At 33.3% G+C, this 25,273-nt stretch overlaps 3 protein-coding genes and 1 pseudogene across 5 annotated transcripts; 3 read left to right on the top strand and 1 right to left on the bottom strand.

Annotated features, from left to right (window-relative positions):
• Positions 1 to 244: 244 nt before the first annotated feature.
• LOC140964760 (uncharacterized) lies at positions 245 to 4,539 on the bottom strand (annotated as a pseudogene).
• Positions 4,540 to 7,273: 2,734 nt separating this feature from the next.
• LOC140964903 (cytochrome P450 CYP72A219-like) lies at positions 7,274 to 9,694 on the top strand. Its single transcript, XM_073424888.1, has 5 exons — positions 7,274 to 7,676; positions 7,806 to 8,026; positions 8,116 to 8,360; positions 8,718 to 9,102; positions 9,207 to 9,694. The coding sequence occupies exons 1-5, from the start codon at positions 7,403 to 7,405 to the stop codon at positions 9,630 to 9,632; spliced, it is 1,551 nt and encodes a 516-aa protein (XP_073280989.1). The 5' UTR covers positions 7,274 to 7,402; the 3' UTR covers positions 9,633 to 9,694.
• Positions 9,695 to 14,180: 4,486 nt separating this feature from the next.
• LOC140964825 (8-hydroxyquercetin 8-O-methyltransferase-like) lies at positions 14,181 to 15,834 on the top strand. Its single transcript, XM_073424776.1, has 2 exons — positions 14,181 to 15,014; positions 15,403 to 15,834. The coding sequence occupies exons 1-2, from the start codon at positions 14,238 to 14,240 to the stop codon at positions 15,703 to 15,705; spliced, it is 1,080 nt and encodes a 359-aa protein (XP_073280877.1). The 5' UTR covers positions 14,181 to 14,237; the 3' UTR covers positions 15,706 to 15,834.
• A 4,271-nt stretch (positions 15,835 to 20,105) lies between these two features.
• On the top strand, positions 20,106 to 25,029 carry LOC140965127 (prohibitin-1, mitochondrial-like). Of its 3 annotated transcripts, none has more exons than XR_012172974.1 (7): positions 20,106 to 20,246; positions 20,588 to 20,774; positions 22,457 to 22,573; positions 23,078 to 23,248; positions 23,696 to 23,908; positions 24,196 to 24,426; positions 24,887 to 25,029. XR_012172974.1 is itself a non-coding variant. In XM_073425194.1 (7 exons), the coding sequence occupies exons 3-7, from the start codon at positions 20,598 to 20,600 to the stop codon at positions 24,370 to 24,372; spliced, it is 855 nt and encodes a 284-aa protein (XP_073281295.1). In that variant the 5' UTR covers positions 20,120 to 20,246; positions 20,401 to 20,424; positions 20,588 to 20,597; the 3' UTR covers positions 24,373 to 24,627. The 3 variants fall into 3 exon arrangements, 2 of the variants coding, with proteins under 2 accessions (XP_073281294.1, XP_073281295.1); XM_073425194.1 differs by lacking the exon at positions 24,887 to 25,029 and adding an exon at positions 20,401 to 20,424 and having other exon boundaries at positions 20,120 to 20,246; positions 24,196 to 24,627; XM_073425193.1 differs by lacking the exon at positions 24,887 to 25,029 and having other exon boundaries at positions 24,196 to 24,627.
• Positions 25,030 to 25,273: the final 244 nt, after the last annotated feature.

The following is a 25,273-nucleotide window of genomic DNA, read 5'->3' as shown; positions in this document are numbered from 1 at the left end:
ATTTTTTTAGCCTATTATCAATGCTACAATTGAATAGTAAAACTCCCTTGAATCAGAACTTGGTAAGATTGAATTTTTTTATCGTTAATCATTCATCGATGTTATTTAATTCTCGTTTAGATTTATTATTTATATTGTTTTTAAATTATAACTTTAATATTTTATTTGGTTTTTATCCAACAAAACCCTCAGTTATTTATTTTTTTTCGAAAGAAATCATCCTCATTTTCCGTGGATTTTATCATACTCAACATTACATTCATTTTATTTATAGAATAGGAATTCAAGTTTTGTGACTTAACAGCACATCAATAGCTCCCTGGTAAGGGCATTGCTAATTCCAGATCCATAGCTTACAGTAGTAGTTCAGTTGGTTGTTTGCATTTGAAATCTTTTGCATCCACACAAAACTGTACACACATTTCATTCCCGAAGCTGCTCGCATCTATTCTTCGAGATCATTCACGGCCACCTCCATGGATGGCACACTGCCTTGAAACCCCACTCCATTTTCAAAATGGTAATCTTGAAACCAATTGATGAAAAAAATTATGAACCAAAATCAAGAAAATAATTTTAACCATGATGTCAGATCTTCATCCCAATATATCGGTGATTTGCAAGTAACATATACCTTGTGAAAACTCTACAATCTCGCCAACTAAACATCGATATCAAATTGTTCCTCGAGAATATGTTTTGGAACTCTTCCAAATCCCTTCGAAATTTCTTCCATGTCGTGGATAGTTCTCTTTTTATCTGTTTAATCAGAAACAGGACAACATCCGGAACTGAGCCTTGGTCCTTTCTTGCTGCATCTAGAGAAAGCTCAAGCCTCTCTTTGTCAAGCTGTTGATAGAGATTTATAATGCGATCCTTCTGAATGGAAAGCCGTTCCTCCGCAAGTATGTACTCAAGCTCCTGAGACTTCCTTAGTGCAGTCAAAACATGATCGATTTCATCCTCAAGTTTAAGAGATTCAACCCGAGGGTCAAATGTTAAAGATAATGATTGACGCAAATCCATAATACGATCTTGTAACTCCTCATCCTCTGTTGATTCTGGGACACCATTTTCATCTGATGACAGCCATACCATTTCAAAGGTTCAAAAAGACAAAAAAAATCAAGAAAAACTGTATTATTCCAAATGAAACAGAGTTTAGACTAATGAAAGAAGATGAAGTCATAATATGCGGTGAAAAAATATTAAGTATATGTTAATGCAACGGTTCATTTTCTACTGTACTACAAACAATTATTTAGTTGCTCGTGATGAAGACGAATACATGAGAAAATTTGATAGTTTCGTTGAAAAGATTAATATAATGGAAATCTTTTCCAGTAAAGTGTGAGACTGAGGCTCGTAACAGTAAAAGATGCGTAAAGTTGGAAAGAGGAGAGAGACAAGATACCATCAGCAACTGCAGAGACTTCTTCCTTCTTCCAAATATCTTCGATATATGTTCCATTCTTAAGCTGACGTAAACATCAGATTGGTCATGCTGATGGTTTAAAAAACTCTATAAATAACAAAGAAAAACTTCTTCAAGAAAACAAACAACCAATCATCTACCAATCTCTTCGGATACCTTTAACATGGCCTTGTCAATACTGTTTAACAACTGGTGGGCACTTGTTTTCTTTGATCCACGTAAAACACAAATACCAACATTTAGAATCTTCTCAATATCATCACGAGAATCAATTGATTCACAAGTTTGTAGAAGTTTTGTAACATGTGAAACCAGATCTGTCCTTGAATCACAGCGGCAGCAATAGTATTCTGCTTCCAAACCAATGCCTCCTCCGACTGTCCCAGCCATATAAGCACGGAGAGCACAGTCAATATGGCAATTGTGTCCACATATGTATCCATCAATAGTTGCTTCACACCTAATGTAACTATGGGAACCAAGAGCTTTATTAATAGTCCTACTGCACAGTATACAACAACAATCTCGGCAGAAACTGGGTTCACTGCAGCAAATATCACAGAACATGATTTCTAAAACAGTGTCTTCTCCAGTATCTAAGCTGCTGCAAAATTTGTTTCCAGCCTTACAACCACCCATAGGTGAATCAGATGCTGGATGTTCTGAAGTGTCACTGATATTTCTGAAGATTTCTTTATTATCTACACCAGTAACAAACACGTCCATAGTTAAATTTAGCAAAAAAATTGGCCAAAAAAGGTCTAAATAACTTCGAAATAAATGGATATTTATGGTAGGAAATGTGTATATCATGTAACCTAAGGAAGCAACTTTGTTCAAATGATGCATTCAAAATGGGTATGGGCAAACAAAAGACAACGCAGTTGCCCCATCTTACCAGCATATATATTCTAAACTTTTAAGGAGTATAATTTAAGATAAGAAGAGCAAGAGATAATATCCAGCTTGTGTGAAGATTTGCAAAACTCCCATGCCTATCCAATGTAACTTGATCTATACAAGAACTGGCATCCCCTGAATCTTTATTTACATAGCAACCATTGTATTTGAATCCGACATTGTAATCTACCACAACAGCGTCAAGAACAAAATAAAACTATTTGTGGTAGCCAAATACTACAGTATCAAATTTATTTCTGCAGACTCAAAACTTGAAACATAACATTAACTATTACATGTCAGCTCTAAGAAGTTATGTGAGTCAAAATTAGAGAGAGAAAAAAGTCGTGTTGATTTAATCAGCAAGACACAACTTAAAGCCTTGTTTCTAACAATAAAAAGTAAGAACAAAAATACCAAGAAGCCATAAGCTTACCTCTTCTAAATGCTTTAGAAGGGATCTTCCAGCTAAATGAAGAAAAAAAAGCATCAACATCAGCATCAGGGAAATGCTTTTGGACGTACTGTTCCAATGAGAGTCTACTTGCAAAACATCTTCCCTGACCAGTCTGGCGAAAACGCCTGGGAAGATATAAGTATCTGTCCAAAAAGAATCCAGACACGGCGATTCTTCTCCCGACCTTCCAAACCCATTTATCCCCAGGGTTAGGCCAATCTTCAGGAGCATAAGGAAGGCCTTCACCAGAATCATTAACAGATACTGGATAGAGGTGAACACCGTTTTCCTTTGGCCTGCATGGACTACCTTCATTTTTTCTAGGATTATCAATGTCCATGGACTCCCTTTGTAATTCTTGAATCATTTAAACTCTACATAATCCAATTTGAGAAATATCGCAATTGAGTCATAAGCATCAAACCTATACATATGCAAATAACAGAAATTCATAGTATTCTCAAATCATATTGAGTTGGAATTAAGAAGATCATCTTCTAAATGTTTGGTCACTTTGGCCACCTACGATTAGGTCCCATAATGGTTCAAGTGATTTATGTTTGGATTTAATTTACCGACTTTCAATTGTCTTACCTTGACTTACAGGAACCAGCCTAGTACTTCCAAAGGCATGGTATAGATGAAAAGGCGAGCAATAGGATTTGCATAGTTACAAGTTAGTTGAAAAGGAAACCCACAAAAATCCACTCTATATGGCTTTTCCTCAGTTACCCATATTTGGGTGAATACATTTTATTCGATTTTACGATGTAAACATTGCTCACACTGTCCGAACTCAACGGATGGTAAACCATTCCGATATTGCTCATTCACTACCATGATTCTCAATGGGAGGCAGAACATTGGACCACATCGATAAAAGTAGAGATTGAACCCAAAAAGAGAAAGTTGTTTTAGATGAGATAGCCTCTCTCAAATTCATTAACAATTACAAATTTGTTCATGCTGGAACCATTATGGGATCCCAACACTACATACAGTTTGAAAACTCACTCTCACGGCCCACCAAAGATGAGTTTTTTTCATTACCTTTTAGTATTCGGCACATGCACCTTTGTTCAATTTATAACATCAACACATGCCCAATTATCAACGTTAACATGATAATAGTCATTGCCAAGTCAACTATTCCATCGCATTGTCTCTCAAACAAAGCACCAAAATTACGTAATGAGTCAAAAAAACTCTTAACCCAATAGACTGGCAGGTGAGACGGGAAAGCCACCCAATCGTGTAAGCCACTAAAACATAGATTGTGAAGCCGATATTAGATCTCAGCATAAAACATTTATAAACGTTCATTCTTCCATCGAATTGTGCATAATAAAAGATATTTTTAATGAAGCAAGTAAAAGGAATCAACGATCACCTCAAAATCAAAGAACACACTCATAAAGATCACCACTAATTCACGACATCATAACTCAGAAACTAAAATCCAATTTCAGTTTCACCCAGCAAGATTCTCAGGTTTCCACAGTACTGATGTATGAAGGTTCAATACACAATCAAATTCAGTTTCCCAGAGCTTCATAATTTCAAACATAAATAAATAACAACTAAAAACAAAGGGAAAAGAAAAAGAAAAGAAAACTTTCATTGTTGAAGCCAAGCATAAATCAAAGGAGAGGGATATGGAAACCTTCCAATCGACTACTCCGGAAAAACTCGTACCGCTTTTCTGTTGGTCGAGCCGCACACTCTCTCGATGAAAAAGAATTACTGTTTAACCAAATTTTGGTTAAATAGAAATAACAAAAATTTGCGTTTATGTGTTATATTTTATGAAATGGATCTCTTATTTGAGTTATATATGAAAAAGTATTACTTTTTATGCTAAGTGTGTTACTTTATATTGTGAATATCGGTAGAATTGACTCGTCTCACAAGACACCTACTCAATCGAAACAATCCACTCAATCAAATTATTTGGAAATTTGATTTTGATAATTTAGAAACTAAATTTTAATTTTGTTTAAATTGGTTTTAATTTATTTTTATTTTCTATCTAAGCGTGTCAATAAATCTATTAGTTTAGAATTATGAATTTATAAATTTATTTTTTTAATGTTAAATGTAAATTACACTTTATCATTATGTCTTATTAATTATACAATAAACATATTTTATGTCTAAATGTGTGAATAAATCTATTAGTTTAAAATTCTGAATTTATAAGTTTGTCATTTTGTTATTCAACATTATTGTATTTTAGTTAGAACATAAATATAAATTACAATTATCATTATGTCGTACTAATTATACGATAAATAATATAATTATGATCAAAACACGAGCTTAATCTATCTATTTCTTATCTAAATACGTGAATAAATCTATTAGTTTGTAATTATAAATGTAAATTACAATTATCATTATGCCTTACTAATTGCATAGTTAATAATATACTTCGTCAAAACACGAGCTTTATTGCTTAAAAAGGTGAGAAATAGAATGAGAAATAATTTGCAAAATAAATTATTCAATTAAATTCAATTGAAAAAATTCTGAAACATTGTGACCGAATCCAACAGAATTAATTCATATTCGTTACCTATTAATAATGACAAGAAGGAAATCAATATACAATAATTATATAATACAAATAATATCAAATCGACCAAAGTTAGTTCCCAATATTTGTTCAGAAAAATAAAACAGATCCAGATATTTTATTTCAACAACGAAAATTGATAAGTGTTATTTTTCCTAACAATTCACTGCAAGAAGACCAGAATAATATAAGGATTAAAGTGGTTGTTCTTCGACAAGGAAATCAAACCTTCACAAAACAAGGTTCAACAACAACTGAGAAGATGATATTCATTGACGAAAAAGTAAGTTTTCAAATGAATAATAGAGCCAAAAACAAATTCATGACAAAATTATTATGAGATTCTCCTAAAAATATTGTTATAAATACTCTTCATATGCAAATATGTACATGAAATTATCATATTGATATTATTAGTTGTATTAATTGAAACTACTAATATTGCTTCTGCTTTCTGTTGAATGATACAATGATTAATGGTATAATATTTTCAAAAATTATTCAACTATTTCAAGATCAAATGAACATGAATAAGAGTTATATTATCGAGGACCTGATTGTCTGACAAGTAAACAGAAAGTACCCGAATGTGAATGAAAAAATAGAATTGTTGTTGTAAAGAGAAAACAATCAACAAGACACAATCACAAGTAACATTTCACAACTTAAAAATTTTGACTATAAAGAGTTTGTCTATCTGAAAGCAAATCCAGTTACTGATAATAAACATGGTAAGTATTGCTATAATTATTTTATATATTTGAGAAAATGATGAATTTGTTTAAAGACAATCTAGTTTTGTACATATATATGTCATTGTCATTTTGAAAAAAAAGTCTGACAAGTTATCCGCTTTCAAAGAAAAACAAGATCGATATTGGTTATAGAAGGAAAATAATTATGATGAACACAATGTAAGTTCGTAAAATATAAACCACTTAACTAATTTGACAATTATTTCGAAATTTGTTTCTTGCATGCTACAAACTATCACAATCAACTTGTGAGGAATGAAGGGAAACTTATGTAAGAAAAATGTATTCAAAACTCAAGTGATCTTCTGCAATCATAAAATGAGTATATATCATGGTAATGTCGTAACTTTTTTATAGATTTTTATTGTTATGTCCAAGAAAAATCTGAGTCACCTCTACTAAATAATTTAGGATTTCTTCAGTTACAGTCAACATTTAGGAAAAAATGCTACAAAATCCAAAATGCAATGAAGTAGAAAAAAATAAACTTATGGTACATATAAAATCATCGTTCTTTTTTACACTAAAAAGTTATTTTATGCTACTAAACAAAATATTTTTTAGCATATGTTGAAAAATATTGCGGGGAAACAAAGTTTAAATACACTGTGGACGGAAAAAACAATTAAGGAATGCGAGGAAATCAAACTAGAGTAATTGTTGGATAAGAATAATTATTTGAAGCATGTCCAAACAATATTAAAACCCGATATATATTTTCACAAATCAATTTAAATAAGATAATGTTGGTAAATGTATAAATTACTTAAATATGTTCATGTAAACACAAATTCATGTAACGAACAAACTTTTTACTTAGTCGAGCTCCAAATAACTCGCAAATGGTTTGATTAGTTTACATCTCCAGTTGTATTTTTGTCAATTATATGCATTTCACGTGGCAAATGTAATTACATTTATTTACTCCAAAATGAGTCTATATTTTCGAGTTCAAGGAGACTAAGCAATTACCAATACACGCTTCAAAAAATCTACTCATATTGCTTACACAAAATTATTTTGAGGTCAACAATACTAAATCTAAATATAAAATGACATAAAATATATAATTCCATTCAAAGATCTGTCGCAATATTATTATGATTATATAATAAATCAACTCTTGACTTGATTTTGTAAGAGAATTTTTTTTAATGTCTTTTCCATATTAGTGGCGCCAGATTACAAATTTCCAGAATTTGGAGTCACTAAAAAATTCAATTCTCAATGAACAACGTATATATGGAGATTGGCGGAGCCGTAATACTGACAGAGTAACAATGGAAATTCTGTGTCTCGGTCTTTCTATCTGGTGTGCTGTTGTTGTACTATTTTGCACATGGAGAGTGGTGAATTGGGGTTGGTGTAGGCCTAAAAAACTGGAAAATTTCCTGAGACAGCAGGGTCTCAGGGGGAGCTCGTATCGCTTCATCTACGGCGACACGAAAGAGATTTCCGGGGTTAATGAAGAAGCAATATCTAAGCCCATCAATTTTGATGATGATATCAAGCCAAGAGTCATGCCTTTTTACTACAGAACCTTCAAGAAATATGGTATGTATTCATATCTCTCATTTGATATATCAAATGATCACTTTCATGGGAAATGCGGATTAAGTCTTTTTTGAACGTGCGACATCCTTAATTTGCTTAAACATGGCATTAAGGACGGTAGAATTTCAGGAAATGGCGGCTTCATTTGGCAAGGTCAAACACCCACAGTGCTCATTACAGATGCTGACCTGATAAAAGAAGTGATGTCGAAGAATTTTATCTATCAGAAGCCAAAAAACCCGAACCCGCTAGCCAAGCTGCTCGTACAAGGATTACTTTTCTACGAGTCTGATAAATGGGCGAAACACAGGAAAATCGTCAGCCCCGCCTTCCATATCCAAAAGTTGAAGGTTATCGAGTTATCGAACATGACAAGTTTTTAGAAACACTACTATCAAATTAAAGAGCTGACTTTTCATGACTATGGTCATTTGTGCAGCTTATGATGCCTGCCTTCTTTTCTAGTTGCCAAGAAGTCATAAACCAATTGGAAGAGCGAATTATGGTGGACAAAACGAATGAAATCGACGTGTGGCCTTATTTGAAAATTTTAACTAGCGATGTGATATCAAGAACAGCATTCGGTAGTAACTTTGAACAAGGTAGAAGGATATTCCAACTTCAAAGGTTGCAAGGTGAGTACAGGACCAAAGCTTCACAATCTGTGTATATTCCAGGATGGAGGTAATCAAAATATAGCCTATATCAAAATGCAATTACGATTAACTCAAATTTTGTTATCGTTCTAGCAAACTTTATATCAGGTAGTGATTTTGAACTGTACAACAGTAATTCTTAATTCCAATAATAAATTGCATTGATTTTGCAGTTAAGAGGAATCGAACATGCCATTTTGGTTCTGATACCAAACTTAAGATCAAAAGTTTTTATATATAGAGCGGATGATAGTGATAGGATTAAAATATCTAAAATTGTACAAGAACTGGAGACATTCAATTGTTGTAGCATGTAGACAGTCACGGTGGATAAGATGAGTAATTATTTTGTCACAACATCACTCGATCTTTTCTTTCTAAGCAGATTTATACCAACCAAAACTAACAAGAGAATGAAGAACATAGAGAAAGAAATTCAATCAATAATAAGGGCAATAATCCAAAAAAGATTGGAGGAGAAGGAAAAGGGGAAAGCTTGCAATGATGACTTATTGGGCATATTATTGGAATCAAATTTCCAAGAAATCGAACAGCGTGGAAACAAGAAATACGGGATGAGCATAGATGAAATAGTAGAAGAATGCAAGGTGTTCTACTTAGCCGGCCAGGAATCGACTTCAGTACTTATCGTTTGGACACTGATTTTGTTGAGCAGGTATCCTGAGTGGCAGACTAGAGCTCGAGAGGAGGTTTCACAAGTGTTTGGGAGCAAACCACCCAATTTCGATGGGTTGAATCATCTAAGAATCGTAAGGAAAACCCATATATACCATCAACACGTGAATATAAACCAATAACATTCAGATGGCATATGATTGTAGCACTAATAATGTGATCACCATATATATTGCAGGTTACCATGATTTTATATGAGGTCCTAAGACTTTATCCACCGGTGGTAGCCCTTAGCCGAATGGTATTCGAAGGAACCAAATTGGGTGAATTAACATTGCCAGCAGGAGTGCAGATTATGCTGCCTATAATAGTATCTCATCACAACTGTGAAATATGGGGGGACGATGCAATGGAGTTCAAGCCAGAAAGATTCAGCGAAGGATTAGCAAAGGCGCAAAAAAAGCAGGGCATATTTTTCCCATTTGGATGGGGACCTCGAATCTGTGTCGGACAAACATTTGCGATGTTAGAAGCAAAAATGGCTATAGCTATGATACTGCAACGTTTCTCCCTTGAACTTTCGAAGTCGTATACTCATGCTCCTCACACCGCTCTAACTCTTCAACCCCAGCATGGTGCTCACTTGTTCTTGCACCATCTATAGGGGAAAAAATAATCTGCGACATTTCTTGTAACGGGGAATAATTTATAAGCATGCTCATTTTCCGTTGGATTGTTGTAAAGGTTTGAAAATATTTACACATTTCCTTCCAGAGCCACTCCAGTATATTTGGAGAGCACTTTAATTTATCTGCACATTTGCTCATCATTTTATGGTTGATTGATACTTTTCAGTTACTTAATTTATTACATTGAAATTATGTTTATTGAATTTATAAATTATGTATATGATAATATAATGTATATATATGTATAATATTATGTATGAATGAAGGATAATCATTGGTGGCACATTGGTGATGCGTTCCCAGGATTGAAGTGTATTGTCGCTGGCTTGGAAGGGACTGATAACTCGACCTTCGTCGGTGGAGACATGTTTGATCTGTTCCTTCTGCTGATGATGTATTCCTCAAGGTATTCATAAAATGCCAGCAATTAGCTTTTTGAGTATCAGAAAAATAGTGATGTGACAATAGAAAATTTTTATTGGTGATACTCTCGGAAGGGCCCGGGTCATCCATGACTCGAGACAGTAAATTGATAGCCCGGATCATGGTAAGTTTACAGAAGGAGCTCATAAGAAGTCGGGCGGGTGAGTCCTCGGGACGTCATTTACCATGGCAACCAGAGGCCCGAGCTATCGGGCGAATTCCCCGGTGATGACTCTCTACTCGGGATACCTCGGTAATAGTACCGCACTCGAGTGTGAGAGCATGTAATATCTTTTCTCGATAAACGTGCTTGACAGAATCTTATTGATTTGACGTGATGGAAAAGTCAAAATGGCATGTCAGGAACTTTATTTAGATGGCTATAAGTGGTAATTAATAGGCACTGAAAAATAAAGAAAAATCATGATCTTCCTTCTTATAAATAACATGTTTACTTTGCATTTATTTCATTAACATACATTCACACATATACACACCAGTGAAATTTATTTCTCTGTAAAAGCTACATTGGTTTTCTTCATTTTTCACCTGCTGACTTAAGCATCGTAGTGGTCACGCCAGACGCCCCTCCGGCACCCATTCATGTGTTTGTTTTCCTGTGTTCATGACATCATTACAGCTCATTTTTCTCTCATCTTCATATCAAAATTCGGTGGATTGCCTGACTCAGCTCATCCTAATCACCCGGATCACATCATTTATGTTTCCAACACCACATAAGAATTTGGACCAAAGTTTAACGAGTTAAAATATAATGGAGTAAAACCTAAAATTGGACAAAGTAGGCGGAGCCAAAAAAAAAATATTTTTCCTTATATAATATCTTGTTACGTTGAATAAACTATTATGTAAGTAACCAATTATAATACTAATAATAATAACAAATAATAATGATAGAGATGCTTGTGCATGACGAAGAAATGAAAGAGCACGTGTCCACTGAAACTCTGTTCTTTTTCCATACGTTGACGATGACTTTGAGATGGAGAGAAATCTTCTTTGGCTGCTTGTTTAGGAGTGAGATCTCTGTTCGAGAATTTTCCATTATTTAAGAATATATAAATTGTGTGAATTAAAGAAAATTAGTGATGTGTTTTTTTTTATTAAATTAACTGTGTTTTTCTATGTATCCTTTTATTTTTTACTGTAAAAATTATCTCTATTTTTGTTTTTCATCTTCTTTAATCTTAATGCAACTAATTTTTGTCGTCCTTGCTGAAAATAAACGAAACAAAATATTAAAAATAAACTTCTGTTGGCTGAACTAATTAGTTATCTGATGTAAAAATAAAGTGTTACCTGAATAATTAGAAATATAGGTTGAAATGTTTGCTATCTGTGTGCATCTGCCGCTCCTACGGATTCAAAAAGAAAAGAAAAAAACAAAAAATGTGTAATACATGAACAAAGTGTTTGAGGCGCTCGGGAGTGTCTGACGAAAACTCTCTGATACTCAAGTAAGTAATTACTCGTGAGAATATAAAAATAAAAGATCTTATAATAACCGAATTTATTTAAAATAAGTAAGTAATTACTTGAAATTACAAATTTAATACATTGGATTGATATTTTTTTCTTTCGAATACTTGGTCAATTTCTTTCAAAGAAAAAAATTGGACAAGTCATGAATTGACCTAAAAAAGCCAATAAATAACTATAAATAAAAAATAAGTTTTCGAAAAAAATCGGTTAACCGAAAATCCAAACTGAGAAAACGAAAATAATTTGGTTTTTAACCGAACAAAAACCAAAATTTAATTTTCTTTTTGGTTCGGATGAGCATCCTTTCTTTAGATGACATGTAGGACCGAATATTTGTCGTTTTACGAAAAACTGTAACTGATGTTAACAATACAACTCAAAATTTTTAATTGTTATGAGAGATTTGAAATGACGCATATCTTGGATATATTTTAAAAACATCATTACAGCAACATAAATGAATATATACATCGAACATAAATCCTTTCAACCAATCAAATTTACTCAAATATATTAATATTAGTACATCCTTAGGTTTCGTTTGAATTGGAGATTTAAATTCGAGTGAATATTTGAAATTAAGAAACTCAAAAATAACTAATTGAGATTAGAAGTAAATTTTAAGTTGGATTTCTATTTTTCCAACAGGACGTCAAGAAACAACACTATCGAGTCCAAATTTCTCATTGAAAAAAATCAGATGCGGATATTAAGTTACATTCAATAGTGGTGGGCGGCCGTATTCACGTATTGTCATAGTTGGATATATTTAATTATTACTGGTTAAATATGTAAACTCGCGTGTGTTATTATTCTTTTTAATTTAATCAAATAATACTAAACAATTAATACAAAATTAATTTTAATTTAGAAGAGTTTGTTCGATCTAAAAAATAAATTTTTTTTAGATTTTTTATATGTAAAATGTAGAGTGAGTTGAAGATGTTTTTAATAGGGTAAAAAGAGTAATTATGAAATTAAATTACTATGAGGATCTCACACTTAATAAGATAGTATAGATATATCGGAGCAACGGTCATGGAGATATACATACAATATCATATTGGAAAAAGAAATTTCAGAATATTTAGTTAATACAATTTTTAACTGATTTTAATTTTAATTTTTTGGAGCATGCATCTGCAGCATTTGCACTGCAACAGGTTGATGTTTACATAAGAACTCAAAATGAATGCTGCGCATACTAAATCTCAATTATTGAAATCCACCCTAAAAATCAGGATGCTATTTATTTAATTTGAGACAAGAATTCCAAATTGTACTGCCTGCAGTTTGAACATTTGTGTCTCTTTGAATATTGATTGCCTCCCAAAATATTATAAATTCTAACTAACGACGCATACGATGTATGTATAAAATAATTACTATTACATATATAAATCATGATCATTAATAGATCGAGTTGATTAATAAACTTTTGTTATAGTTTTAAATTATTATTTTGATAATGATAATAGAATTATATTAAATATGTAATTCGTAAAGATAATATGTTCATTTTTTAAATTTTAAAGTGGATTAGACATTATAGTTATGAGTAAATGTATGAAAAATATTATTTATTTAAACAGAGAGGTTATTTTTGTAAAAATTAATTTGAATCACAAAATAAAAAATAATGTTTTGGGATTGATGGCGTGTTCAAAACGCTATTGGAAAATTCAGCCTTTTACCAGAGGTTTCAAATAAGTTCGCTCAGACCAATTTCATTAATAATAGTAAAATAATTGCAACATTGTATTGATACAATTCTTCAATGAGTACAAGATTCATCACCAACTGATCTATTTTAAATCTAAAAAGTAATATTAAGAAATAATTCAATTTGTTAAAAGTAAAAATTTACGGTAAAAATTAAAAATTTCAAACTCACAAAATATATTAAACTACACACTTTTATAAAATTTTCTCCACTCAATTGTGTTCTTCTTCTCAAATTGAGAGACATATTTATAGAATTTATTTGGAAATAATCCAAAAATAAATACATCATTATACGTACACATCACCACACAGTAATTTTCAATATTTGCAAATCTTAATTTCAACATTCAATAATTTTAACTCTTTATTTTCAACACAATTCACAAATTGTTCAATTTATTAAATTTATTGAAAAACCATTTTACTTACTTTATTTAAATTAAGCCTATACTATATCGTTAAACTTGCACCCTCAAATACTAATATGATGTCATGAACGTCTTTCATTTAATATCATATATTATATACCTTTCATTTATCTAGTATCGTAAATCTATTAGGACACGGTACTATCTGAATCATATCTAAATTTTATTCGAATTTTAAAATGACGTCTTCCATTACAAGAGAGCATTTTCGGTTAAGTCAAAAACTTGTGTGAGACGGTTTCACGGGTCGTATTTTGTGATACTGCTCTCTTATTTGAATCTTCCATGAAAAAGTATTACCTTTTATGCTGAGAGTATTACTTTTTATTGTGAATATCGGTAAGGTTGACCCGTCTCACAAATAATGATTCGTGAGACCGTCTCACAAAATACATACTCTTGTGTTAATTATATTCTTAAGTTGAGTCCTATAAATTAACAAGATTATCTTCTCTAAATGGTACGTACCAATCTTCAATTTTCTACTTTTATTCTCAAGAAATGGCCTTCTCTGATGAGACAGTTTCTGATGATCAGCAGCTCCTTAACGCTCGCGATCATGTATGTAATCAAATTTTCAGTTTCGTAAACTCCATGTCTCTAAAATGTGCAATGGAACTTGGAATATTTGATATTATCCACAAACATGGCAAACCAATCACCCTTTCAGAATTAATCCATGAACTCCCAATCAACAAACAAAAATCCCATGGTGTGGATCGTCTCATGCGCCTTTTAATCCATTCGAAGTTCTTCGTCAAGGTCTCCATCTCCAACGACGACGAAAAAGAGGGCTATTGGCTAACACCAGCCTCTCGTCTCTTGGTAAAAGAAGAGCCCCTGAGCCTAGAACCATATGTAGCAGCCATGCTTGACCCTCTTATGGTATATCCATGTAATCATTTGGGAGAGTGGTTTAAAAACGACACTCCCACGGCATGTGTCAGCGCTCATGGAAAGCCATTTTGGGAGCTTTCAGGAAACAATCCGAGGTTGAATCAGTTCTTTAATGAAGCAATGGCTAGCGATTCACGTTTTGTGGCTAGTGTGATTTCCAGAGATTGCAAACATGTTTTTGAAGGTTTGGAATCAGTTGTAGACGTTGGGGGAGGCATAGGAATCATGGCTAAGTTTATCGGTGATGCGTTCCCTGGGTTGAAGTGTATTGTGTTGGATCTTCCTCACGTTGTTGCTGGCTTGGAAGGGACTGATAACTTGGCCTTTGTCGGTGGAGACATGTTTGATTTTGTTCCTCGTGCTAATGCTGTATTCCTCAAGGTATCAATTCAACCTTCAAGTATATCACTATCTACAATATTTATTGTTTATATCTAACTTTCAAAGAAAATTGCAATTTTACTCTTTATATTTATTAGTTGCAATTTTGATCATATCGAATTTCTGGGTTAGCTAGTCAGCTAACTTTTTTTTTTTTAGCAATTTTAATATAAAGATGATGATGTCGTCATGTTGGCGTGGTGCTCGATATGTCAAGTGTCACGTTCTAAGATAAGCACTCCACTAAAATTTCCAGCAAAAAAACGAAGAAAGATACATGACTATATATAACTCAATTCCGATAAAAAAAACCAATTTTGGTGGAATATATGTATTAGTGGTCGTTTATGTGATTCGCCATTAACCAAGAACTGACAATATGATGCAGAGGGTATTGCACGATTGGAATGATGAAGAGTGTGTGGCTATATTGAAGAAATGCAAAGAAGCAATTCCCGACAAAGAAAATGGCGGAAAAGTGATACTGGTAGAGATGGTGGTTGTGGATTGTGACGATGAGCTTGAGACAACCGAAACTCAATACTTATGTGATATACAAATGATGACTTTGACCACCGGAGAAGAGAGAACCGAGAAACAATGGAAACAACTCTTTTCAACTGCGGGTTTCTCGAGCTATAAGATTACTCCTTGCTTGGGAATAAGAGCTGTTATTGAGATCTTTCCGTAATTTAAGAACAACATGAAATTTATTGATTAATGTTGCCTTAAATTTTCATTTTTCTACACACGTATCCGTTTGGTTTGTAATAAAGAAAACTTTTATCCAGTAATTAATAAAGTGGATATGTTTTAAAAAGGTTGTTTTTATAAATTATTTATTTGTATGAGTACTCTACACTTTTCTAAAACTATTTCTTAATTCTATTATTGACTATAGCACGAATTGTATAATTTTCCAATATTCAACGTTGAATGTTAGTAAAGTTTTTACTTTCTAGAACTATATTTTTTTAAACTCAAATTAATGACTTTTTTTTATATCTATCTAATCAAATTCAGTGTAATCTCTTATTTAATTATCCAGTAGGTTAGAGGATATTTTTTTAATAAAAAAATGAGGATTAATTTTAATTTACCCTCAGTCTTTTAAATTTACGTGCCGATTTAAAATAACAAAACATATGTCACATGATCTTGAAAATTGTCAGCAATTATATGAAAATAGCATGAAATTAAAATTTAGCACACCAAAATCAAATTATGACGAGTTAATGGACTAAAACTCCAAAATTGTACAAATTTAGTTGACGGTTTTTTTAATGTCTTGTTCAATAAATTATTATGCAAGTAACCATTTTTTTCAACCCCTCAAATTTTAAATTAAGAAGTGATTAATTGACATGATGATGATTAGAAAAGAGAGAATGAGAAACACTAATGGGGAGACTTTTTTCCTGACTGCTGATTTCACGAGCTACAAGATTACTCGTGTTATATCAATAATTGAGATTTTTCCTTAGTTTAAGAATATAAATATAGTGTGTGAATGAAAAATTATATATTAATTATATTAGTGTCGTGTTTTATAAGTATTTACCAAGGAAAACTTATTTCGTATTTTCATTTACCATCGCCGATTTTCTTTAATATCAATAATATTCATTTTTGTCATCGGTGCTGAAAATAAACAAAAAATAAATTAAACATCGACAGAACTTAATTTTTAGTTCGAATTATTCTTTTGATGCTCTCTTATATTATTATAATAATAAGAAAAAAAAATAGGTGATTTTTGAATGAGAATGAAAGAAAACATACAAGTGAAGAAAATAATAGTATTAATTTTTGCAAATAAATCAGTCCCAATTTTTTTTAAAAAAAATAGTCATTACTTGTAACGACCCATTACAGGCCCAGTGGACTGCCCATACGGCCCACTGCCCCGATCGACCCAAGGCTATCCCGATCTTGGGCTCCCTCAAGGGGCCTTTTCCCTCACGGGCTTTCCATAGGCGTCGTACGGGTTACTCATAGAACTCTCCACACCAAGTTGGTGCAGTGATACCTCCCCAAGTCTCGAACCCATGACCTCCTGGCTTAAGTACATAGTTCAAAGAGATTTGATACCAATTGAGCTTCTATGAGTAACCCGTACGACGCCTATGGAAAGCCCGTGAGTGAAAAGGCCCCTTGAGGGAGCCCAAGATCGGGATAGCCTTGGGTCGATCGGGGCAGTGGGCCGTATGGGCGGTCCACTGAGCCTGTAATGGATCGTTACATTACTAGTAAATAAGCAACTCCTGTTTAGTTAGTCTAGTCTAACCCGAGATGTGCTTCGTTTACTAGAAATTTATAGTATTAATTTTGCAAATAATCGATCTAGGGTTGATTTGGTCAAACCTGGAACTCGTCCTGCCTCACTTTAGACATGTACTGCCCCACTCCGAAAACCCAGCGGGTTCAATCTAGGTTGAATGTGCCAAGATTTTTATATTTTTTAAAATTTAGTCATTGCACAATAAAAAAATATAAATTAATAATTCATTAAATTTAATTATAACTTTATATTAATAATATTTAAGAACAAATAAAATTATCACAAGTACAAATATATTAATTTATATTCATCTCATAACAAAATAAAAATTATATTATATTATCTTCATTTTAAACACATCATTATAAAATAAATTATTTCATTTATAAAATATTATGAGATAAAATTAAATATTAAGGTATACATTATTCAATAAAGAAAAAAATATAAATAGATTCTCAACATATATACAATGTTGAGGCGGAACAGGTCCATCAAATCCTAAGATCTGCGACGATCAGAACAGGTGTGGAAGGCCCCGTTATTTAATTAGTTGAGATTGTATGTCGATGTGAGGTGTGGTGGTTCCAGAAACAAATTCAATGTTGCGGTTGTGATTAAAATTTGAGGGACTTGTGTTGGGAGTAAATGTCTACATGATACGATATCCAGGTCTGGTGAAAAGTGCAAAATTGACAGTTATTTGTTTGGGTCCGTGGCCTTTGTTTTCGTCTTGGGTTTACCAATATTTATATATAGAGTAGGTCTCATGTGAGACCGTCTCACGGATACCCTACCCATATTCACAATAAAAAGTAATACTCTTAGCATAAAAAGTAATACTTTTTCATTAATGACCCAAATAAGAGATCCGTCTCACAAATACGACCCGTGAGACCGTCTCACATAAGTTTTTGCCTTATATATTTCGGATTGTATTTAGGCGGTTTAAGCAGTAACCCAACCTGGTGAAAATCTAAGACCTGAAGGAACACTTGTCTTGGAAATACGGTCATTTCTCGAGTCTCCGATTTTGTTATTTTAGAACATATGAGGAGAACGTTGAATTAAGCTGAACATAACCTAGCTCGTAAAAGTCATCTATTGTGAGTCAAGTTTCGAGTGGTTTAATTGTGTCTTACCATCTTGATTTCCGGATATTGTATCTCCTGACTTTTTGCAAGAATTTTAATGGATGATTTCTTTTCTCAAAAAAACGTTGAAGATCAATACTAATTTTAATTAATTATTAAAATTAATAACGAATTAACTTAGAATAGGGCTCCATGTGCCGAGAGTAGCCGAGGTAAATATGGTTGACTTAAGGATCGAGACTAGGGTCAGGTGAACAAGGAAAAAGTTATTAAAGTAAGATGTAGCGTCTAGTAGAATGAAGAAAGGGTTCGGGGGTCAGGGAGGAGGACCGAGCATTAGGAGATATAGTCCCGAGAGAGTCGGGTTGGTATCAAATCAAATTTGTCAAACCTTATCAATATATAGGTAAGGAAAGAATCCTTTATTGAGATGGAAACAAGTTTAAAATGGAAGTAAATCTCTTTATCCAAGGTAAGGTGGCTAAGGTTTGTTTATAAATACAAATGTTACATCATCTCTTATCCATTCAGATACTTTGCAACATACTTCATGTTTTTGCTATTTCTCTAGAGTTCTCTCTATTTTCGTGATCAAATATTTACTTGAGCGTCGGAGTAGCAACGTAGGAGACTCTTCGAGAGCCCATTCACCAGTTCTTTGCTTGCGCAGAAATCAGACTCTGCCCCCAAGCGACATTGACGAGAAGACACGACTGAGAAAGGTCGCCACATCTACCGCGAGCTTCTCAAGTGTTAAGATGTCTCACATCGGTTGGATATAGTTCCCGTGAGTTGCATAAATGGACTTGAACAATCATCCCCCTGGAGCTAGTTTTTGAATATGGGTTAAGTCTAAGCGCTAATCTTAATATGGTATTAGAGCTCAGATCCACCGTTATGTGTTGGATTGTCCATAGTTAAGTCACCCATTATTGTTAATGTCTCTACTCTCCAGTTGTTAATTATTGGTTGTGAGAGGAATGTTAAGATGTCTTGGATAGAATTTCTGAAAGTTGTATATATGGATTTGGACAATACTCTCGTCTTGAGTTTTTTGGAGTGAAGTCATGTTCAAATCTTAATCTTAACACAAGATGATATTAATAAGCTATCAATTTTACAATATAAACCACATTAGGACATCCACATTAACAACAATATGGTATTCAAACCAACATACGTGGCTAGGTGTTAATCATCCAACCACGATGCAACGTGGACTTGACGTTCAATTCAAAGAATTTTTTCTAAAGAAAATTCAATTGGGGGTGGGCTAACTGATGCCATACTTTTTTTTTGTTAATAAAATTTCCAACTGTTTCATTTTTTTTTTAAAATGTACCTTTTTTATTAAAAACAAAATGAACGGTTTAAATGTTAAAAAAATTAAATGGCTGATTAAGTAATAAATATATTTTAAAATAATATTACTATTTATTTTAAGTAATAATAATTTAAATTTTGAAAATGAAATTGAAAATATATTTGTTTAATATAAAATAAGATAAAAATAAAGATGAATAAGTAGACAATGAGATCTGTAGAAAATGAGTGTCAAGGTTAAAATAAATATGAGAGAATGTTAATATTAAAATGAATGCGAGAAAATGTAATTATTAATATAACGTATATGTAATATGTGTACCTTACGATTTCTTAGGCAGTGTCATGTGATATAACTAAAACCAATACCGATGTCCTTGGAGGCATCAAACTTCGATTCAGCGAAAAAGAAAAACCTAAACCCCCGAACCTAAACCCTGCCCCGAGTTCTCTTACAAACCCTTCTCGCCTTTCTTCATTTCGGTTTTCTCAATTCTAGATCAGATCGTCCTTTTCTCCATTTTATCTCTCGAGGTGAGCAGATTCATGTCTCAATTTCTCTTTCTACTCTCTGTATTGTTGTGGTATTATTCAACCTGTTTGCTTACTGCGCTTTTTTGAACTCAAAATGATTGTGTTTTCTCCTTTTTTCCCCCCTGCTTTTTTGTTTTCTTCTCTTCTTTTTCAGGGAGAGAGGTATTTAGGGATAGGGGTATGGAAAATAGATTATTCTTATAGTTGAATTCTTTATGCTATTCGGGCCTTTTTTTAGTCATTTTCTGATTGATCGATGTCTATCTATGAGAATCATATCGTTTTTTATTCACTGAGGGATTTTATTTTTTAGACGATTGAATCATTGTGAAATAATGCAGGATTCGGAAGATGAATTTTAGCAATGTTAAGGTTCCCAAGATGCCTGGTGGAGGTGCGGTATCTGCCTTGATCAAATTTGGAGTTGTTGCTGGGCTTGGCGTCTATGGAGTGACAAATAGTCTCTACAACGTCGATGGAGGTCACCGTGCCATTGTTTTCAACCGTATCATTGGGGTTAAAGACAAGGTTTGCCCTTGATCTTTTGGATTGAACATGAGATTTAGTAAATTTTGTGGAATAGTATGCCTTATTTACACAGATGGAATTTCCATGGTCATTTGCAATAATAGTTTGCCTAAATGTACATTCAGTCACTTGCAGCTTTTATTTTAATATTTATTTAAAAATTTAACCGTAAAAACCAAATATGTGGGGCGAGCGCCATTGGCTAAAGGTTTTGCTCTATTGAATTGGGATTTTAGCGCTATCTTGAGCTTGCTTGTGGATGGGGCAGCTGTGGCAGTTTGGAAATTGGCGTAGCAGTTGTGGTTGTGATCTTGAATTTGCCTTCTTTGTGTAGCGCACCATCACCCATTCTTTCTGCTTTGCTGCTTCAAGCTTGCATCTAATGCCGACTTGAAGCCTGCATGGAAAATTTTGAGTTAGACATGATTCACTCAATTCAAGTCCATCATGTGTAGTTGGACAAATCAAACTTGTGAGAACTGCCTCTCACGGATTGAAAGAACTTCAAGTTTCACTACTTAATTGTATGAGAATCCAAATTTCATATTTAAAAAAGAATTGACATTTTATGCAGTTTACTCTCAATATTGCTCTGACATCACAATTTTATAAAAGCTACTAGGGTTGAGAATGTTCCTGTGTGTTCTCCTAGAGAATACATGATACATGCTTAACTAGCGTGTTTACAACTTTACTGTCCTGCCGTGAGATTGGTGACTAAAATGTTTATCAACTACTTTATGAGAGAAAAATGCCTTTAATGCTCACTAGGCCACTAAATTTCTAACAACTTTTCTATATATAGGTTTGAAAGGGGCGAGGTCCATTATAGACATTCCTTTTCGAGCGACCATTCATTGTATTACATTTATCTGCTGTCAAGATTCTCCATAAGCTCAGAACCATGTTGAAATTGACAATTTTTGCTTAAGAAGCATTATTTAGCTGATAATCATTTGTATTCTATATTAAGAGAAAAACATAATTAAACTGCATATCCATTCTTTTCAACGGAACTAAAGGTAATGTTTTCTTGGGATTTTTACATATTAAAGGTGATTATTCAATGGCTGTCTGACCGTGATTCATTCTATCTCTTGGTGTTTCTTGGTTTCTGGAGATTTCATAGTTTGTTAAGTTTGTTTACTTCGGCTCGATATTTTATGCACATTTTATTAGCTTATCAATCAGTACATAAAATTGAAGAGTGTTGAAGTTTATTTGCTGAGTTGGGTCATGATGGACTGCCTCATTAAGTGTGATGAGTATCTGTTGGTTTTGTTGTAATGCAGTTACCATTGTCTTTTCTGAATTTTTACCAAGATGAATTGGTAAAACACTTTGAATAAAAACGAATGACTGCAACTGGGATTTCAATTTTCAGCAGGTTAATGTCATCTATCAATTAGGATTAGAAGGATGTTATTTAATTCAACTGTTCAAAAAAATCCTAAAATTAGTTTCTATGTTATACTTTATAATGTTGTACAGTTGTTGAATGGCCTAGAGCGTCTGTGATTTTAGCTTTACTGTGGGTTACCAGTGCTCAAATATGCATTCTTTCATGTTGGCCTAGAGCGTCTGTGATTTTACCTTTATTGCGGGTTACCAGAGCTCAAATATGCATTCTTTCATGTTGCATGAAATGATACTATATTTTTCATTTTAATCTCAATTAACAGGTGTATCCAGAAGGGACACACTTGATAATCCCATGGTTTGAAAGGCCAATCATCTATGATGTTCGAGCACGGCCACATCTAGTGGAGAGCACTTCAGGCAGTCGTGACCTTCAGATGGTGGACCTCTCTCTTTCTGTTCCTCTCTCCACACAAACACACATATTAAGCAAATCACAACATAATCATAGCCCACATTGATGGAAAGAAAAGAAGTTGTGCGATCAGCATGTTCAGAGTAGGTTGCAAAGCCTGCAATATCCTTACTTTTGCAGTGTGCAAGCTCATTTTATTAGGACAGGAGAGAGCGAGTTTCTTTTAGATCTACTGGCATGCTGCTTGAAATGTTCTGTGTTTAGAGGCAGGGAAATAGGATATGCAAATATTTCCTATTTTCCTAAATTTTAGGAGTTCATGAAGATTTCCTCTGAAATTAAAAAACTGTAATGGCCTAAGTAAATTAATTCTTCTTCTTCTTCAGTGTTTGTCATTTCTGAAGTGCTATAATTGATAAATATACCTCAAAGAATTTGTTCTGAAATCTTTCAAAGAGTTCTTTTTATACCATGAATTATGATTGCAATGTACCATTTCTTAGTTAACTGGCATAATTGATTATTGCAGGTAAAAATTAGTCTTCGGGTTCTCACTCGTCCTTTGCCGGACCAGTTACCCACCATTTATCGAACCCTTGGTGAGAACTATAATGAGAGGGTCCTGCCTTCAATTATCCATGAGACTCTGAAAGCTGTAGTTGCCCAATACAATGCTAGCCAGCTTATCACCCAGAGAGAGGTATGTGGCTAGGCCAATGAGAAATATTTTTTCTTTGCCTTTTTAATTGGGAATGGATGCATTATACGGTTGTTGGTTTTATACTTTTATTTATATAAATGGTTGTTTGATCACTATGCATCCTCAATGTTGGGATTTAAATATATCAAGGATTTGTAAACTTCTCAAGAAATCTTGTTGCAATTGAAGTATGCTAATGATTTACCAACTCATTCGCAAGACATTTTGTGGTAGCATATGGATTGAAGCAAACTATTTATGTAGAGAAACTCTGTGACTGGGATCTGATGTAAGTGCTGTGGCTACAGTTGGATTTTTGTGAAGTACTTCAGAAGTTTAGTATGCTTTCCGATCATACTTTGCATGACACAGATTGAGCTTGTGCTATGATTTGTAATTTCTTGAATAAATGGAGTTGGAATTTGAGAGTACTTTTATGTGTCACAGAGTGTTAGTAGAGAAATACGAAAAATATTGACTGAAAGAGCAGCCTTCTTTAACATGGCTTTGGATGATGTGTCCATTACTGGCCTAACCTTTGGAATGGAATTCACCGCTGCAATTGAAGCCAAACAAGTAGCTGCACAAGAGGCTGAAAGGGCCAAGTTTGTTGTCGATAAGGCTGAGCAAGACAAACAAAGTGCTATCATTCGAGCACAGGTATAAACTATACTACACATGTTAGTTTATGGACCCTTACATATTGTTGTTTATTTTTTGTTTTTTAGACTTTATTTTCTTTCATCTGTAAAATCACATTTCCAGAAAACTGAATCACGCACACACACATGCAAGAACACATGCATCTGTTTCGTTTGCTGCTTGTTAGATGACATTATGGTATCCCATGATTTCAAGCTAAAGAGTTTCGTTGAACAATGTCATTCTTTGTTGTTTGTCACTATATTCAACTTAAACATGGCTAAACTTTCTTTCTTAATTACCAGGGAGAAGCTGCGAGTGCCCAGCTGATTGGTCAAGCTATTGCCAACAATCCGGCATTTATAACCCTCCGAAAAATTGAAGCATCTAAAGATATTTCACATACCATAGCATCTTCAACCAACAGGGTGTACTTGAACTCTGATGAGCTGCTACTGAACCTTCATGGTCTGAAGAAGTAATTACCAAGTGTAAAAAGCTTTTTGTCGCTACCGAATTTAGATTAATCTCTCCAGGTAAACTCGCTGATCTGTCGTTTTGGAGTTAGGAATGACTTAAGCTCTCTGTTTATCATACCGTGAAAATGGAAGAACTGGTGGTGACGAATAAACTTGAGTTCAGTCTTGTATCCTTCTGTTTCGCCTCACTGTCTATCTTTTTAAAACAATGTAACAATGTTTTCATCTCGGTTTATGGGATCCGTTTATTGTTCGGCATTTGATCTTCATTTCTTTGGTTGATATTCATGTCTGACTTGTACCATTTTGGTTAGCATTATGGCGCTCAAATGCTATCAAGCCTTTGATATTGAATTATCGTAAGATATTTTTTCTGTCTTTGAAATTTACCCCTAAAATAAATTTGGTCGTCCATTTTTTTACCACTTACAACAGGCAGTCCCATGCGCCACATAGGCGTGAAAAATTTCGAACTCATTGTGGTAGAACATTTGACTATGCTATTATCTATCTGCAGGGGACGATTGCATACCGAGATATGGTATTTCTTTTGGATGGAACGACTCAGGGGGTAGGTATTTCATCCCAATATATGTTATTTCTTATTGATTGTTCCGACTAATACACATATATTGTGTTCACTTAGCTATATATGGTAAGGAAGATTTTCTTACCAATTTATCTTTATTCTTGAGAATTTTTTTTACTTTTTATTTTTTTAAAAAAATTTATAATCAATAATTTAGGTGAATAAAAATAAATTATATTTTACATTCTTCGACTAAAATCACAATCCAAATTTTACAAATACAAACTAAAAATAAGGTTATTTATTATAGACAGACGACAAAATTATAATTCGTCAATTAATAATAATTTTAACCACAAAATTGATCCATCAAAA

This window comes from Primulina huaijiensis, chromosome 18, assembly GCF_012295235.1.
Source record: "Primulina huaijiensis isolate GDHJ02 chromosome 18, ASM1229523v2, whole genome shotgun sequence".
NCBI lineage: Eukaryota > Viridiplantae > Streptophyta > Magnoliopsida > Lamiales > Gesneriaceae > Primulina > Primulina huaijiensis.
Note: the sequence above shows the minus strand (reverse complement) of the source record. Positions and strands in the feature narration are given on the sequence as shown.